Here is a 19,636-nt window from a genome sequence, read left to right as displayed (position 1 = left end):
AAAAGCCAGCATACATTACAGTCCAGAAGATAGTACTCTTCATAGTCATTACTATAAGAACGTCAAATTGAAAACACTCAGAAGATAAACAGTCAGTCTCTACTCTTTTAAATAGTTACATTCTTGGAGAGAGTTCATATAGCAAACTTCATAATTTGAATCACATTTTCCACAGACACAATGTTATAATTGGGTGTTAGATTCCCAAATGACCAAAACTGCCGAAAATCTGAAATTACCAATTCTAGTGCCTGAAATGAAAGACACACGAATCGAAGCCTTTGCCTGAATCTTTCTTAGACTTAGAGGCACAGGATGCTAAGTTTGTTCATGTGCCAAGACAATGAGAATGTTTCCCATTTCACAATAAGTCTGTCACATTTTCATAGTGCTGCAGCTAACAAAGAAGCTTTCTTTACTACCTCAGGAATCCTGGATTTACTCCTCAGGGAAGCAGCTACAGTTTATGCAGATAAATTGAACTACTGGTAGATATCATAATTCTGCATTCCTCCTTTCACAAAGTTTTATTGTTTCAGCATTAATTTCCAGTGTCATAGGTTTTTACAGTTTTTTTTTGGCAGCACCATCAACATTTCTTGAACATTTCCTTCTACCAGTCATAATTAATAGAGGAAAAACCATAAAACTGTTAAAACTTTTGGCAGCACCATCAACATTTGTTGAGCATTTCCTTCTACCAGCCATGATTAATAGAGGAAGAACCATAAAACTGTTAAAAGAACAGCATAATCATATACAAGATACATACAAGAGAAAAGTGTAAGGACTAAGTGATGGTCTATTCATTTCCATTTTCACTTGCACATGTTAATTTCTGTTCAGGAGGGATTTCAGAAAAGCAAGTTTGTGTTCAGATGATAAGCCAGGTCATGGAAATTTGATTAATTATACATGTTCATATGAGTGAAACTTCATAATGTAAACCTCTGTAAAGCAAGGACTGCCTGTACATAAAAGCTCCAGTATGGCCCTTAAGTAAAGTGGCCTTACAATTAACTGAAACTTCTTCACATTAATATTCATATTGTGACATGATTATGTTGTCTGTTGCATGGTACTGGCTCAATAAACATGTTTCCATGGCAACAGGAATGCAAGAACCGAATAAAGACACTATTGAAACAGTGTTTTTTATATGGTCTGTGCCAAGGCAATTAGTGCATGAAGGACAACTGAGCCTGTGATTTCTCAGGTAACGATAAATTCTGTATGTTCCGTGAGACTAATGGTGTCACCTTTCTTCAATCAAATGACGTGACGAAAGATTGCATGGACATAGCAGAAACGTTCTATCAATGCCTGACTTACATGTGGCAGATGTGTAGGCATCCATATTAAGAAAAAGTCACTATAGCAAAATCAAATTCAGCAACCTGGGAAGGGGGGTCAGAGGGGAATTAAGTTACTACAATGTGCAATTTCAATTGCTTCATCAAATCATTTCTTACCAACAGGAAGATTACTGCTATTACTTCAACAATCTAGTTACTGTTCTTATTAATCACATGGTAGTGGCATCCAAAGGCTCAACACTGCAAACACCAAAGCTTGCTAATGCACAAAATCTAGACAGTTTCCATCCTCATAAGTCATACTATAAAATCTGTCACTTAATGTTATTATTATATCTCCTTGACCTTCCAAGTGAATGGTGTTCAAGAGGTTTCTATATGAGAATTCTACATGCATCTGTCCTCCACATCTATGCATCACAGCCAACCCATCACATACCCTACAGACCCCTTGGCCTATACTTGGGTGAAAACCAGTCACAAGAACACTTTGCATTAGGGCAGGGAGTGTGGGATGTGCTGGCAGTATTCATCTGCATACACTTACTTACTTACTTACTCATGGAGCTGAGCCCTTCAGGAGGAGCCACTAATTCTGCAGCTACGCAAGAATTTCCCAGCATTTTATGGAACCTGAAGGTTCATTACCGTGTTCACAAGAGCCCTCCACTGGTCCCTATCCTGAGCCAGATCTATCCAATCCATAACATCCCATCCTATCTCTCTAAGATCCATTCTAATATTTTCCACCCACCTATGCCTTGGTCTTCCCTGTGGTCTCTTTCCTTCTGGGTTTCCCACCAATATCCTCCTTGACTTGATCATTCATTCTAATTATACTTGGAGAAGAGTACAAGTTATGAAGCTCCTCATTATGCAGTTTTCTCCAAACTCCTGTCACTTCATCTTCCTGCATAATGCAGGAACGTATAATGCACGAATTGCTGTGCATCGTCTGGACTCTGCAATTCCAGTGCCCTTGAAATATTTGTTAGCTGGTCTAACTATAAGCACAAATGTGAGTTCATTCCAGGCGTAATCTGTGTCATGGTAAATACTCTTCTCCTGCAGCTAGTTAATGACTGAACATTAGGGCAACTAAATTCAAGTAACTTAGTTTACATTTTATAGACTATGCCTGATGATGCCCTAAGTAAAGGCTGAAACATGAGGCATACAACTGCTTATAATAAATGAGTAAGAGACGCCACAACATATATATGAGATGGTACTGGAAAGTTCCCAGACTGTTATCGTTGAAACTGCTTTGGTGAAAGAAGATGAGAGGGGACGTCCAGGTAACACTTCCAAAAGTCTATTGTATCAGTCGGCCATGTGACACCGCGCTGTGAACACGCATTGTTTTTACTTCATGTTTTGTTTCGTCTGCCATGGATGGCAAAATCAAGCAATGTGTCTGCATCACGTTTTGCAAAAACTCAGTAAATACGCTACTGAAACCCTTGAAATGCTTCGTGAAGCTTTTGGAAAACACTCTTTAAGCAGGAAAGCGGTTTCTGAATGGAATTCACATTTCAAGGCCAATCAAGTGTCAGCTGAAGATGACAAACATTTACTGCAACCAAGCACCAGCAAAATGACAGAAAATGTTGAAAAATTTCGAGAATTCATCAATGAAGAACATCACTGAACAATCCATGAGCTTGCAGAAACTGGTTAGATCAGTTACGGAGTTTGCCAGGAGATGCTCCTGCATCATGATAATGTACCTGCCCACATGTCCCTGAAAACCACAGAGTTTGTGACTAGCAACAACATGGTTAACATTCCCCATTCCCCCTAGTCACCAGACTTAGCTCCCAGTGATTTTACTTCATTTCCCAAACAGAAAGTTAAACTGAAGGGATGACGTTTCGAAACAGTGTCTGACATCCAAAAGGGAATTGCAAGCGGTACTCAACAGCATTAAGGAAAATGACTTCCATGGTGCTTTTGAGGTGTGGGAAAAACAATGGAATCACTGTATGTTCCCAAGGAGACTGTTTTGAAGGATATGGCAGCCAAAATTGAGTAAGTTAAGCCAACATTTCTTTTCTGACCTAGTCAGGGAACTTTTGTCTCCACCTTGAAGATATCCTTCCTTTTGTTGTGCTAACAGTCCTCATTTACCTACTGAACATAATTCTCCCACCCTGTTAATAAACTATTTACTTAGTAGTTTAACGGCCTATGTAGTCTAGGGGTAACGTTCCCACCTCATGACTCAAGGTACGCGGGTTCAAACCCGGCGGAGGTCGTGGAATTTTTAAGGGCGGAAAAATTCAGGGAATAAGTCCTCTGGGAGGGACTTTNATAATAATAATAATAATAATAATAATAATACTTAGCAGTTTTCAAACCGCTCACTTTCCTTAGCTAAATTGTACTACATGATAATACTGCACTGAACTGACTTGCTACTGACAGAAATGTCTTGTATAACTGCAAGGCAACAAAGACTACAGGCTGCCACCAAACCCTTATTGTGACTGGCTGCCGACCTCCCAGAAACGGTTAAAAATGAAAAGTAACATCACTGCTACTAATCTAGCATCAGAAAATTAAAGGTCTGTCATTACTGATCTGGAGGATAAGAATTCTAAAGGATCTGCAACTTACCCGTATTTTCGGGTGAACACTAAGACAGTATGGCTGGTTCTGGTACTGCTGAATCTCTCCTGTGATCTCTGCCACCTTGCGCCTTTTACTGAAGTTGATGAGTTCAGGGGAGTTGGGCAGGTAGTCTGGGTTGCCCTCTTCAATGTGTAGGATATTGGTCAGGTACATGCCTAAGAGAAGGGTACATAAATACGGGTAAATTACATAAAATCTGATCTACTATCACCGTACATGCATACTACATGTGCATCAAAACTACAGTGTAGGAATTTAAAAAGAACTACTCACCAAAGAAGGGAACGCATGGCGGGTTAATAGAACGAAGTTTCTCTTGATATTTACGGAAATGATCATTGTTCAATTCCCTTGCTTCTTCAAGTGCCTTTTCCAGTCTTTCTGGTAATTTCTGAATTAACATTACAACACATTATCCACATTTTACACAGAAATGCTACATTCTGTAGAAACGGTTACATGGAAAAATGAAAATGCCATTTACCATACAAGTTTTATCAAGAAATTTGCAAGTGTACTACTATGAACAAACACTTCTGTCTCAATACTGGTTCATTTCATGGAAATGAATCGATGTTCACATATAAGGAAATACATCCTTAGAAGAAATAAACACTGTGGATAGAGTGAAACTGTAACAGCATCTACAGTCTGCAGTGAGAATTCAACATAGCAAGAGAAACAGACAAGACCTTTAATTTCAAACTTATATTAATAGAAAATCACAACTGAATGTTTCTTTGGGATCAAACAGTTCTAAACACTAAAGTGATAAAAACCTCAAATAGCAGGAACACAGAGCTGGATAATGGGAATGTGACTGACGGATCTGAAAGTTAAATGAGGGCAAACTTTAAATGACGTACGGAAACATAATGTTTACAAAAACTGCTCTGATTCAACCACTCTATAATAAGACCACTAGCCTTATTCACACAATATATAAATAAGAATGTTCATCCAAAATTGTATTTTATGTATTATTTCATAAAAAATTGTCCAAAAGCAAGCAATCCATGTGATTTTATATAACCCACTGTGTTGGCATTCAAGTGGTATATTTGTCTCCTTACAAGAGCCACTTAAGGCAGCATAGCTTCCATCTTTCTGGTGTCTGCCCATGTCAAGGTTTATTATTAGTATTCAATTCTCAAACTGTAAGTTCCAGAACCCACAAGGCAGTGGCTTAGAAGTTCAGAGATGTCTTGTTTGGTGACAACTTGAAATATTAAGCGCAGGTTATTGGAAAGTTATTATGTGTCTACCTAAATGCTGTCCAGAATGAATGCCATTTTGCCTCAGGAGTGAGACTCTATACTCCGATGCAAGAGATCTCGGATGCTTTTACTCCTATACAGGTTACAGTCTATACAGTTATAGTTATCCTATAGTTATAGGATGATTAAGATGGCTGCCTCAAGAGGATGTGGAAGAAATATGTCATAGCCTACTCTAAGGTACTGTCACAGCATTTGCTGAGTGTGACTTAAGAAAACCATAAAATATCTCGGTCAAGATAGATGGTCTCTGGATTTAGATTCATACATAGGATTTCCGAATACTAAGCAAGAACATAAAGTATGGCTCCATGTATTCTAATCCTGGCATTATAATTGCTTTTACCCTCAGAGAATAAGCAGGAAGAGGAGACTGGGTAGGTCAAAGTTACTTTTTGGATATGGCGGTAAAAAGAAATCTAAACTGTCAATAATATACCTGAGAGGAACATTTCAGTCGGAAGACAGAAGCTGAACCCATAGCTGAAACAACAGCCAAGACACCATTAAAGTTGTTCAGGTCTTGCAGCACCATCATGATTTCTACGATCCGAGACATTGTTGCCACTCGCTCTTCAAAATTCTCTGCCTCCACTATATTTTTCTCTAGCCATCGAGTGAACTGTGAACAAATACCAGTAATTCATGATTGTCGTCCAGAAAGTAAAGACTGTTTGCGCATAGCACCTGCACAGGTCAACAAATTGTACTGTTTCAAGGTTAACAAGGCCTCAGTAGTCTTTTAGTAACAAGCCAAGTGAATGGCATGCTGATTCTGTTGTTTTGAGATTTGTTGCAGTATTTAAAAATGACTAAGAAAATTGAGCATCCCAACAATTGTGAAGTGCAGGCTGTAATTTGGTATCTGAATGCACAAAATTCCATCTGATTGAAATTTACTGTCAACTTATTGCAGTGTATGGGGAAGGTGCAATGAATGAGTCAAATATGAGAAAGTGTTGTTGAATATTTGAAGAGAGCAGGACAAACGTTCACGATAAGGAGCGATTCAGGTGCCCATCCCTCATCAATGAGGGCTTGAAAAACAGAGTGATCAACAGATCAGGACAAACAGGTGTTTCACTCTTGATTAAATTCATGAGAAATTTCCTTAAATTTCTTGTTCGCTGATTTATAAAATTGTTACAGAGCATCTCCATTACAAAAAAAAAACACTGTGCAATATGGGTGCCTAGATCAAGGCTAGGGCTTTCCAGGTTGACAAAATCTATTTCAGTTTTATGGGTTTTGATGGCGAATGAGAATGATGCCACTTCCAGAGATGTTTGAAACCCATGTTTCATCTCCTATGACAAAGTTCCATAAAGTGATCGCCCTCTTTGTGATAATGATCCAAGAATGTCAAAGCAACACCCATATGCTGGCTCTTGTGCTCTTGAGCGAGCATCCATTGCACCCATTTTACACAATTGTTTTTTGTAGTGGAGATGCTCTATAACAATTTGATAAATCAGCAAACGAGAAATTTGAGGAAATTTTTCATGAATTTCATTAAGAGTGGAACACCTGTTCGTACTGATCTGTTGATCACTCCTGTTTTTCAAGTCCTCATTGATGAGGGATGTGCACCCAGATTGTTTCTCATTGTGAATACATGTCTGCTCTCGTTAAATATTTTACAGCACTTTCTCATATCTGACTCATTCATTACACCTTTCCCAAACAGTGCACTAAGCTGACAGTACATGTAAATCAGACAGGCAGTTTGTGCATTCAAAAATCGAATTACAGATGGCTCTCCACAATTAGTGGGATTCTTGATATTTTAAATAGAATCAAAGTATCATTCACTTGGCTTGTTACTAAAAGACTACTGAGGCCTTGAAAACCTTGAAACAATGCAATTCGTTGACCTATGCAGGTGCTATGCGCAAACAGTCTTTACTTTCTGGATGACTCTCATATTAAATCATCAATATGTTACTTTAAATAATCTGGCAAAACTTTCCCGTAGTATTCATACAAATTTTCACTTACAACCACTTTCACTTCAGGTTTTAATTTACTTAGTATTTGAAATCAGTTAAAGGATCTCTCTCATCATCTCAGAAACATTTAAATCTTCTCAAGGCTTCTCATAAGTAGAAACTGTTGCCATGAAAATATACAATTTTTTAAAATAAAAAATATGTATGGCAAAATTTATATTCTGCTACATGACATGCAACAGAATATGAAATATTACTCATGTGTTGTATGTGAATACTTACATTGGTAGTATGTTTAATCATTCGAAGCAAGTTGGGGGAAGTCTGTTCTTTGTTCTTCTTGGTCCACACACTTCCAACCAACTCTGAAGGTTTCACAGCCCTATATAATTCAAACTCCAGTAATGTTAGCTGTCTGGCGATTTCAATTGGATGCAACTGTGAACACAGAGGGCACACCATGTACTTACTGTTCTTTTACGAGTATATAGATATTGGCTGGATGCATTCTTGTAAACCATGATGCCATGTAAAACGTTACGCAGATCCATTTTTGTTGTAACAAACTTAAGACGCAAATAAATTCTGTTCCTCAGCCTTTCTTCACCTGCATAACATGCATTATAATATAGACAATTAGAATGCAACTGTAAATACTTATACATTCTTGGCCAAAAATGTCTGCAATTATGAACTATTAGTACAATAATGTTTACTTAACATTTATTATATTGTATTTACTGATGGCCAAAGGTGAAGCAACTGAAGGTGGACGACAGCCTGTTCCTGTCAACACTAAACACTTGCTTGGGTGAGTAACCCTTCACTCTGACCATTTTCTTAAACTCTTGGATGAACAATGATGTAATAACAAGTTAACATAATTTGATTTGTCTCATTTTGGTCCGTCACACTACTAATTACAGAATGGATAATTTTCAGTCCAGTGTGACATAAGTTTACAATAATTCAGTCTTTTTCACCTTACATGTTTCGATTCAAAAGAATCATCCTCAGAGGCGCACCACTACGATCAGGAAACACTGTCACAGAAGATGTTCTAACCATATTCACTTATGCTATGAATAATGCTCACTATATAAATTTTGTTATTTATGCGTTTGGTTTTGGTGTGTGTCCCAGGCATTCACGACGGCGCTTCTTGAAGAGTAGACTTAAGTATGATGTTTCTTTTAGGCGTAATGCTGGGTATTCTGACTGGGATTTTCCACTGCACGCAATATGATATTCTCTTTTCATACATTAGCCTCCCAATGTATTTAAAATTATATTAAAATTTTAAATACATTGGGAGGTAATGGTAATAAACATGACAACAAATGGTTTGATGAAGATGGGTTTAAATAGAGAAATGAAATCTACTTTAGAAAGATCCTGTATTATACAGATTACGCACTTACTAATATTAAAAATAAAGAAACTGTGATTGGCCCAGTTACAAATAATAACTGGATATCAAGTTCAATGTGGTGTGTAAAACTTAAAGATCTTTGCTCTCCACACTGGACTACATCTTTTTACCATGACAATATATACTGTCAAGTGTCCTTAATTGTGAAATAATGATATAATAAAACTCTGTCAATTCAGCAATCTCTCTGCAACTGCCGCATTACAACCAAACAATTTCTACAGATGAAAAAAAGAGTTCAAACTTAGCAAAGTATGAAATCCCAGCACCAGATTATTAAGGCACTCCAATAGATGATAAAATAACTGACAATAGGGACACCATGTTAAGTGACATGATGATAGGTTAGAGTTGGATGGGTGACCACACAATTTTACTCCACCCTCCTGCCGCATAGTATACCAATTGGACAAGGCATCGATTTCACAGACTGGTGCACGTGTGCACGCAATGTATGGCTATTTACCACATAGAATCTGACAATGGAAATCTCCAAAATGCTGGTTTTTAACCCAACACTGACATGACTGATCACCCAAGAAAATTTTAGGACATCTAATAAGCATGAAAGCTTCAAATCTCGCATAAATTAATTATGACTTTTGAAATCAGAGTACCACAGAAAATAGTTTGCAGTGCTCCTACCGGCTAATGCACAAGCCATACATAAAAAAAAAGTCTTCCCACTATGCATGAGTTAGAATTTCTTTACATCTGAAGAACACTGCCATTAGCGCAGAAAACAGAGATGTTCATAAAATATACAATTCATGTCTGCTCAAACTTACTGTAAGAATTGTCCATTCCTCTTCAGGACAGCATATATGCCATTCTATAGGCGGTGGGGAACGGCCAAAATTAAATGTTATTTCCCGCTGCAGTTCATTAGGATCAGACTGAAATCACAGCAATGAAATTATCTAAAAATACTGGCTGAACGTCAACTGTAAAGTCTACACACCCATTTTGTGATGGATATCTTTAATACAAACATTATTTATCATTTCACTATATTTTCACACAAAAAATTCTTAATTCTTTACAGTAACACATTTCCACTTCCAACCATTCGAAATCTTGCATGGTCACTCAATATTACCAACTTCCAGTCAGAGTGTAGAACAGCTGCAAGTAACTAGTTACAAATTCTTTGTCCACCAGTGCCAACTAAGGACTTCATCACAATACACGACATGAGGTACCACTTTAGTTTTGGACTGATAGGTTTGGTTATGCCATTATAGAGCAGCTCACTAAACTATATTTGACAGGTGAGAACACTACTTGTATGAGGGTCGTAGTGAAAGCCATGAGCAACAATATTTTGTAAAGCAACATGCTTTATTATTGACAAACCAAATACACCACCTCAATCTACAGACCTTTCTTTATTTTTCCACATAATCGCCACTTCTTTGTACACATTTCCTTCTGTAAAATTCTGTTCCAGCCATCTGAAGACACTGACGCACTGCTTTCTGAATTACCTCCCCTGTCTCAAAACATTGTCCACGCAGCTGATCCTTCACAAATCCGAAAAGATGGTAGTAGGAGGGTGCCAGATCAGGGCTATAGGAGGGGTGTGGAAGAACTTCCCGCCCCATCTTTGCAATTGCTTCCAATGTGAGGCAAGCAGCGTGGGGGCGAGCATTGTCATGCAGGATGTTGATGTTTCGTCCTGGACGTTTATTGCGCAATGCATGACGGATCTTGTGCAGCGTCTGGACATATCGAGCAGCATTGATGGTTTGCCCACGTTCCAGGAATTCGGCCAGAATAAACCTCTCTGCATCCCAGAAGGCTGTGCCCATCACCTTTGCAGCTGATGGCACTGTCTTTGTCTTCTTTTTTTGATGGAGAATGCAAATGGTGCCATTCTATACTCTGCTGTTTCGTTTCAGGTTCAAAATGGTGAAACCAGCTTTCGTCACCTGTCACAATACAGAGCAAAAAATCATCGCCTTCGTGTCAATATCTCTGCAGCAGTTCTGAGGTGATGGCTTTTCGCTGACCTTTGTGGTCTTCGGTCAATAACCGTGGGACCCAACGAGCACAAACTTTCCTATAGCCCAAGCTTTCAATCATCTCCTGTACTGCGCTGTGCCCTATTCCAAGTTTTCAGGCTATTGTGTCCACAGTCACACGCCTGTCATCTTTAATGATATCATCCACATTTTCCTTGTTGCGTTCAGTTGAGGCTGTTTGAGGACAACCGTTCCTAGGCTCATCTTCGATGCTCGTGCTCCCATCTTTAAAACATTTCACCCATCTTCGAACACTGCTCGCACCCACGCACACACTTCCATAAGCATGCTGAAGTCTCAGGTGAATTTCTGCAGCAGGGATTTCCTCTTTCACAAGAAATTCGATGACAGCATGCTGGCGAAATGACATATCGTCAGCCATTTTGTTAGGAGTGATACTGGTCACATGATGCAAGCTATTGATGTCACAAGACACTCAAGGTTAACACAACAGCTGGTTCCACCTACCACCGTACTCTCTTTCTTCTGCTGTTCCCAGGTTGCATGCAAAAAAAGTTGCTCATGACTTTCGGTACGACCTACGTAGGAGATGGCAACAGTGCCATGACAGAGGGAAACAAACCCCATTTTAACAGCTTTTCCATATTTCAACCATTTCTCCTTCAAAAACATACTACTCTTCCATTGTTAAAACTTGTCATTTTCTTACTTCCATGAAGCCAAAGAATCAAGAAGCCTAATGGACAGATATGTTAACAGTTCACAGTAATATACAATATATAATTTAAGGGCAAACACATTTCCGTAAGCTATTACAGCAAGCCTTCTGCACAGCAGTGCAGCAGATGCTGAGGTTTCAAGGTCCTTTTTCCTTGAATTGTAGCTTACCTTACTTTAGAGCAGTGTTTCAAAGTGTTAAACTTCTGTTTCTATGCAGGCCTCACACCTCGAGTAAATGGGTCTGTATACATGGCAAAGATGTTGTATAGGAATAGCCAAAATTTTTGCTAAATATTTTCTTCCAGCTCTTTCAAAGAGTGAGGATTGTTCACATAAACTACATCTGTTAGTGTACCCCACAGAGGCCTCCGCAGTCTAGGGGTAATGTTCCCACCTCATGACTCAAGGTACGTGGGTTCAAACCCGGCGGAGGGCGTGGAATTTTTAATGGCGAAAAAATTCAAGGAACAAGTCCTCCGGGAGGGACTTTAAGCCGTGGGTCCTGTCTCATAGCTTTATGGCATGTAAAAGAACCTCATGTCTCAAGACCTCCGAGCCAAATTGAAGGACATTTCCCGCCCAACAATAGTCTCTAATGCCTCTGGTAGATGGGGGAAGCATCTAGATATCGCTGAGCCAGTAGAGGCCAAACTCGCTGGCTGAGTCGAGACTGATGGCATGCACCAGTACCGGTAGGGTATAGAGACTAGTAGAATATCACAGGGGGACATACAATAGATCAAACTGGTCGTGGTGCATGGGGAAACCCACCCCCTACAATAATAATAATAATAACAGCGTACCCCACAAACAAAAGTCAGACTTAAACCAGGTGAATGCAGAGGCCACAATAATTGACCAATCACTCGTTTACTAAAAACACCAGTTAACTCATCCATATATTTTTTTTATTGCTAGTGGGGTGGGGCTAAGTCCCTTGTACTGCGGCCACATCTGGCCTATTGTACCAGCCCCAGATGATAGGTGAGGGTGATTGGGGAGCAGTGGGTGGAAGGAAGATTGACAGGGGAAACCGAAGAACTCGGAGAAACCCTGCCCCAGTGCCACTTTGTCCACCACAAATCCCACTTGACCAGACCTGGGATCAAACCCAGGCCACCACGATGGGAAGCCAGCAACTAACCGCTTGAGCTATGGTGTGGCCTACTCACCCACATAACTACTAGCTGCATGTATCATGCTACTGTCCTGCATGAAATGCTACTAACCCTTTTCTTCAAAAGTAGATTATAGTAAAAAGGTATCAGAATTTACCTCACACAATGTTCAGAATTTACTATTTCTTCATAAAATATAGCTCCCTTAAACTCTGAGCACTAACTAAATCTGATTAACAATCCAAATCCCAAATAAGCTTCTTTATGACCGCTCCACGTTGGCAAGATGGCCTCAAAACACCTTCTCCTCATGGTCTGTGGGGAAACTGGTGGGCATACTGTGCGATTAATTTACCAGTAGTCTTTCATATTGTTGTTTCTAAGTAGCTCCATCAAAATTATCAGGCCTAAAACCTTTTCATTCCTGAAATGATAATACTGGACCACTTCAGCGTTTCCAGTGATACCTTCCATCAGTGAGAATTCTGACTGTGGTAGAGATTAAATTTATCTGTGGAAGTTGCATGCACTCATCACCAATTGCAACAGTGATAGCTTCAATAACTCAGGCTGGTTTACCAATAACTACATTCAATTCTGTGGTTCCAAGAAACAGCTCAGCACTCACCTTTGCATCAGTTTTACACAGCACTACTATCTCAACACCACAGTAAATGCTTTCTTCATCAATTAAAAAAAAAAACTTTCATCTTCAGCTGCACTGCACAATCATCACTCATGAAAACAAGACAAGGTCACAACCGTTTGTCTGAATTAGTTGTAGCTACAACAATGTCCATGTTTTCTGCTTCAGTACTTTCATCATAAGACACATCAGAAAACTGAACTGTGTAAAGTTCTGACAAAATATCACCATTCACTATATCTGCCACTTACTTACTTACTTGGCCGCACCACAGCTCAAGCAGTTAGTCGCTGGCTTCCCACCGCAGCAGCCAGAGTTCAATCCCGGGTCTGGTCAAGTGGGATTTGTGGTGGACAAAGTGGTGCTGGGGCAGGTTTTCGCAGAGTACTTTGGTTTTCCCTGCCAATCTTCATTCCACCAATTGCTCCACAATCACCCTCACCTATTATCTGGGGCTGGTACAATAGGCCAGAAGTGGCCGCAGTACAAGGGACTTACTCCAACCCAACTAGCAATAAAAAAAATTACTTACTTACTTACTTATGGAGCTGAGCCCTTCTTGAGAAACCGCCGATTGTGCAGGCACTCAAGAATTTCCCAGCATTTTATGGAACCCGAAGGTTCATTACCGTGTTCACAAGAGCCCCCCACTGGTCCCTATCATGAGCCAGATCAATCCAATCCATACCATCCCATTTGATCTCTCTAAGACCCATTTTAATATTGTCCAGCCACCTATGCCTTGGTCTTCCCAGTGGTCTCTTTCATTCTGGCTTTCCCACCAATATCCTATATGCATTCCTATTCTCCCCCATTTGTGCTACATGCCCTGCCCACCTCATCCACCTTGACTTCATCATTCTAATTATACTTGGAGAAGAGTACAAGTTATGAAGCTCCTCATTATGCAGTTTTCTCCAACCTCCTGTCACTTCATCCCTCTTTGGTCCAAATATTCTGCTCAACACCCTGTTCTCAAAAACTGTCAGTCTATGTTCCTCCCTCGATGTCAAAGACCAAGTTTCACACCCATACAGAACCACAGGCAAAATTAGTTTTGTATATTCTAATTTTTATGTTTTTGGACAGCAGAAGAGAAGACAAAAGGTTAAAAGTAATGGGTTCTAGTTTGCATGATTGGATTTATTAGCACTTCGGTTACAAGTTCTCTTAATTACCCTCAATACAGTGCTATCACTGATTTGCACACTTGCCAGTCCAATATTGCTCACACACTAGGATTCCCAGTCTTCACTAGTCATCTCCTGGCATCACATCTCAACACAGAAATTAGCGCTTCAAATCCCTATGAAGTCTTCTTGCCATTTCGCCTTCAATCACTCTGGAACCTCAGAACTAAAAATTCTTCTAGACTCACTCCTCTAGCTCACGACCGACTTGTAACTGCCCTGAAATGAGCTTGCTTTTGCATTAACTTCCCTTATAAGCACTCTGCACAGATCCCATGGAAAACAGTCTCTATTGTTGATGATGTCACCACTTTCATAGCATGGTTCAATATGCGGAAATGTGTTTATCAAGCCAGTGCCTACGAGCAGAAGTGGGTTACATAACCCCACTGTTCCACCGCTGCTTGGTTCAGATGACTCAAAAAACACAGCTTCATCTAATGTTGAGTGTTGGACCGTGTTAACAGTGATGTTTCCTGGCAATGCGTTGATCAGATCCATTATGATATATTTTGGAAGTGAGGGCAATTATGGTAATATTGTTGTTCATACATACAGTAGCGAAGAGCACAGATCGTGTCTGCAGAAGACAAATATCTTGCTTCAAGTTCCTAACAACCAACACTGATATGTCAGTGAGAGCAGCACCCATGAGGTGAAGAACAACACAGCTGACAAAACATAGATCTTTGTGAACCACATTAAACACATGGAATTTAAATCACAGACCTGAACTACTCAAAATGTGTTAATAATACACAGCTTTACCACACCTGCCATGCTTCACAGCATGGCACTGAAGGAACAGGGACAACTTTACTTACCTCACTTTACTTTCAAATAGTTCTTAATACAGTCTTTATGGTGGATCTACCAAGACAATGTATTGTCACCTCATACAGAACCAGTGTCTTTGTTAAGATAATTCTTACATCACTGTACTAATTTTAATTAGAACAGTGGTCCTTAATATGTTAAATCATGAAACCCATGCATCCAAATTGAAGTTTGAAACTCATGTCACTTTATGAATGAGAGTACTTGTATATAAATTCTGTCCTAACTTACTTGTATGAGATCAGTTGAAAAGCATATATTGAGGGCCAATTTCACTTCTGATTAAGACATCGACAGCTATTACTAATTATGTACAATTACTTAATGTTTTTCAAACACTTACCTTCCTCTGCACTATTTTGAGAACAGAGTCAACCCACTTTCTCATTGACTTGCCATTTACTGTGTCAAGGAAGGCATGAAGTTTTTCAAGCAATGAAGGGTCTCGCTCAAAATCATAAAAATGATGATCCACCCAATGCCTTAACACATTCAGCACTCTGAACTGCACTGGCTGACAGTATTCTTTCCTATACCTCTTCCAGTCTTCCCTCTGGGAGTTCTTGATTGTCTTTTCTGACTCCAAAGAGTCCTTGTTGTCATCGTAGACCAACGATGGATCAGGAATGTTGAATCTCTCCACCAAGAGGTCCAAGAGTTCCTACACAGGCAATTACAAAACAATATCCATAGAAATCTATGTACCTCTGAAACAGTGATGTATTTTTTAATGAACTACACAGCTTTTTATGCCAGAAGACAGAACTATTCATATCCACACCTGTGAAAACCTCAAATTCTCCAAAATATCCAGCAACCAACAACCTTTTTTACTTACTCTTTTTGCCTTTTCCATTTCCATTATCAATGTGGTAAGTTCAAAAAACTTTTACCTCAGAAAATGGCTGGTCCAGTAGATAATATTCCAGTACAGGGAGTTTGGGGACTTTGTGATAAATGTGTTAAGAATGGTAGTATTAGGAGAAAAATGAAAATTTAAACACTAAAAATAATATAGATTATGACAAGAAAATGGGACAAATCATTTGGATACAATGACAGGTGAAAGAACACAGAAACAGATCCTACAGAATATGCCAGAAGGATGCTGAGACCAAGTGAGACACTGGACAAGAAGAACTGAGTATGTGAAGACAAAAGAGGGTTGTTTGCCTATATCACACAGTCTAAAAGAAGACTGAGTAACGAAACACTTACCTGGGGTGAGCAGAAGCTGCGGTATGTGGTGAGGAATGTCCTTACAAACATAGGATCAGCATAAATGTGATACGTTAACCTCTCCACTAACTTGTATAGTGTTGCACCCTGTTATAAAATACAAGAAATATGTCAAATATAAGATATCAAAACACAAGCATACCCAGCAACAAGCTCATTAAAACTATGAAGCAGAAAAATACAGAAAACAGCATCTGTTTATTTCTAAACCATATTATTTACTACCATCTAAACATTACTACAGAATTTCCTTTTCTGATATTTATGTTTTCACCCAATAAATGAACATCATACAAATATATACATACTAATGTATGTGTGTTACACTATTATTTTATAGGACTGGAATTGTTCTAAAACAATTAGACTTGAACATGTGAATCTACAAATATGTAAATTTAAATTTCATTACTTACTTCTTTAGCCCTAAAACAAAAGTTGGTCCAATTAAGGACATATGGGCTATCTGATGAAAAGTTACATGACATCATGATTAAAAACTAATTTTATGTTGATCAAATGGCATCACGCATCAGGCAATGTACACAGTTTTCCTTTCAGTTTTATAAATTTACACATGTAAGTAACAGATTAAAAGATGACACAGATATCTTCAGCATCTCACCTTTATAAGAGGCACTCCAGCATTTTCCCGCTCTTCAAGTACTATATTGGATTTAGAGTCTGCCTCCGCAAATCGGTATATTGAAGGTGAAGGTAAGCGTAGTGGGTGCTTCTTCTCTTCATCCAACAAGATACTGTCCAGAGTGCGTTCCAACATACTAATGAAAGAAAGAAAATAAAATTTCTTTAATCCATCCACATGCACGCTGACAAGTGAAAGAGAAGACATTAATACTAGATTATTGAGGTTTGTCTTGCATAACATACCTTTCTCAATTGTTTTGTAGCATCAAACTTGAGGATGACTGATACAAAAGGAAACAGTCAAGGCCTATTTTAACACACTGTAGAAGGGCAAGGCACAGGCATGTGTCTCCCCTTCTCTCCCTCACACACATGCATCACCCATACATGGGCACACATTAACACACAGAAAAACCTGACTGTAAGCAACCTGAGACACAACAATGCTTCATTATTTCAAGAAGCAGTTACAACAGACTGCAGGGTGATTCAAAGAACTAAGCGGACTGAATGGTAGAATTGTAATACACATTGTATTAGAAGGCATAGGTTACAGGTAGTCTATGTTTATTATGAGACCTAAACATCTCTCTTCAAGCTGGTAACCATGGTATGATGTCAGCCAGGGCTGCACCCAGAAGATGAAGGATGATTTAGCTGACAAAAACATATATCCATGTGACCCACTCACAACACACGAGATTTCCACCATGGCTTTTGACATAATCTGTCTGCAGTGTGTTAATATCTGAATATTTAAAGGTATCTGAAAGCAAAAAACTCAGAAGATATTTGGATCTATGACAGATGAAGTAACAAAGACAAGGAGAAAATTATATGTGGAACTTCATAACCCATATTCTTCACCTAATGCTGTTAGGGTAGTTCAATGAAAGATAATATGGGCAGACAGAATAGACAGGCATACAAAATTCTGAAACAAAACATGAAGGGAAAAGACCACTTGTGAGACTTAGGCATAGAAGGATCTCAGCAGAATAAGACATACAGATGTGGACCAGACAATGGTACAGGACAGGGTCCATCGCAGGCTTTTGTGAACACAGTGCTGAACTTTTAAGGCGCATAAAACCATGGAATTTCATTAGCACCTGTGCAACTATGATATTTGAAAGGAAGACCTTGCACCATGCTGTTCTAATTTGTGATTTTACAGTATTCATAAAAGTATATGCACAAACCTCTTTGTATTGAGCATGATGAGGTCAGCCATCCAGTTATTTTTGTCTTCAGGAGACTTTGCTACAAGTATAACGTTTGGCTGAACTCGTGGAGCAATCTCAAATGCATTCTTCAGTTCTAGAAAAGGAACACATTACAAAAGTAGTTATCAACATCCTTTATAGCATGCTATTATTACATACAGCTTAATTTTTAGGAATTCAATGCTATTTTTAAATAAAAAAAAAATATATTTATATTATGACAAAATATAATACGAAACACAGTATTTTACTGATTATTATTTTTTTTATTGACATTACATAGCTGCATACCTTCTGTATCCTCACGGTCAATAATCTCCACTTTACGAATGAAGAATCTCTCTTTAAGGCGATACTCTCCACCAATTGGTCCCGTAACAGAAACAGACGCTCTCTTGCTGTTGGGTTTGCACAGTATCATGAGTCCATCAAAAAGAAACACTCGCCTCTCTGTAAGTCGTCGCCCACTTCCCACCTTTCGCAGTACATCTTCTGCAACAGCCAGAAATCATGTACAGTATATCAATGTACACAATGTTTCAACAGCAATACTTTCAGGGTTAAATGTATTAATTCTGTATACCTGGAAAACTGATACACTGTATGTACATAGTTATAAAACAAGGACTTTTTTCTACATTATCAACTTAAAATCACTGGTTTGTTACTGCATAAAACATATGTATACTTCATTTTTGGACATATAAATAACACTGCTGATATACAATATGATATAATATGCATACGTGATGATTTTGAGAATTCTGCAGAGTTTGAAAATTATTTTATGATATTGTCAGTAGATAGGCTACAAGGCAATGACAGAATTCTGCAGATTATAACTGTTAAAGAAAATATGTATTACTAAAAATCAGTTCATTTCACCTGACCAAAACTAATTTTACAACTGTGCTATATGACAGAAACCAATAAATAATTTTTACTAGGGTAACAAGACTTTGTGGCCGCCTGTATATTATTACACAAAGTTACAGGCAAAGTAATTATGGTGCAACACAATTTAATGTTTAGGAAATTCAAGGAAGATTACCAGAAGAGAAAGCTAAAAAATACAGATGTCCCTGTGCCCAAGCAGCATGCCATAAATGCACACAGGAACACAGAAGTATAGCCTTGCACATTCCAAATCTCAATTACAGTTGGAGTGGTTAGCTTCACACTGAGGCTACTTTATGTATTAAACAGGAGGCTACATAAGCACCAGCAAAACATGAAAATGGTGAAGAGAAAATCCCTGCCCCATACAGGAATGAAAGCCCTGCTGTCTAGCATATAAACAGAAACTTTACTAATTGAGGCATCTCAACTACATCAGAAAAATAAAGACAAATAACGTTCTATTAGTGAATTTTTGTCTTCAATATGTACTGCCATTGCACAATAATTCTCCGATGAGAA

General features: G+C 38.7%; 1 protein-coding gene across 1 annotated transcript in view; it reads right to left on the bottom strand.

Annotated features, from left to right (window-relative positions):
* The window catches only part of LOC111873103 (protein son of sevenless), a 78,588-nt gene that overhangs the window by 10,115 nt on the left and 48,837 nt on the right, over positions 1–19,636 (bottom strand). Inside the window, exons 10-19 of the mRNA XM_023867522.2 lie at positions 18,509–18,709; positions 18,194–18,311; positions 16,969–17,125; positions 16,323–16,430; positions 15,448–15,765; positions 9,397–9,504; positions 7,459–7,614; positions 5,667–5,849; positions 4,224–4,341; positions 3,936–4,105 (exon numbers count right to left, since the gene is read on the bottom strand). Of these exons, the coding sequence (XP_023723290.1) occupies positions 3,936–4,105; positions 4,224–4,341; positions 5,667–5,849; positions 7,459–7,614; positions 9,397–9,504; positions 15,448–15,765; positions 16,323–16,430; positions 16,969–17,125; positions 18,194–18,311; positions 18,509–18,709 (1,637 nt within the window). The remainder of the gene's footprint in view (positions 1–3,935; positions 4,106–4,223; positions 4,342–5,666; positions 5,850–7,458; positions 7,615–9,396; positions 9,505–15,447; positions 15,766–16,322; positions 16,431–16,968; positions 17,126–18,193; positions 18,312–18,508; positions 18,710–19,636) is intronic.

Source organism: Cryptotermes secundus, unplaced genomic scaffold (assembly GCF_002891405.2).
Source record: "Cryptotermes secundus unplaced genomic scaffold, Csec_1.0 scaffold120, whole genome shotgun sequence".
In the NCBI taxonomy this organism is placed as follows: domain Eukaryota; kingdom Metazoa; phylum Arthropoda; class Insecta; order Blattodea; family Kalotermitidae; genus Cryptotermes; species Cryptotermes secundus.
The sequence above is the reverse complement of the archived record's forward strand: the minus strand, read 5'-3'. Positions and strand labels throughout refer to the sequence as shown.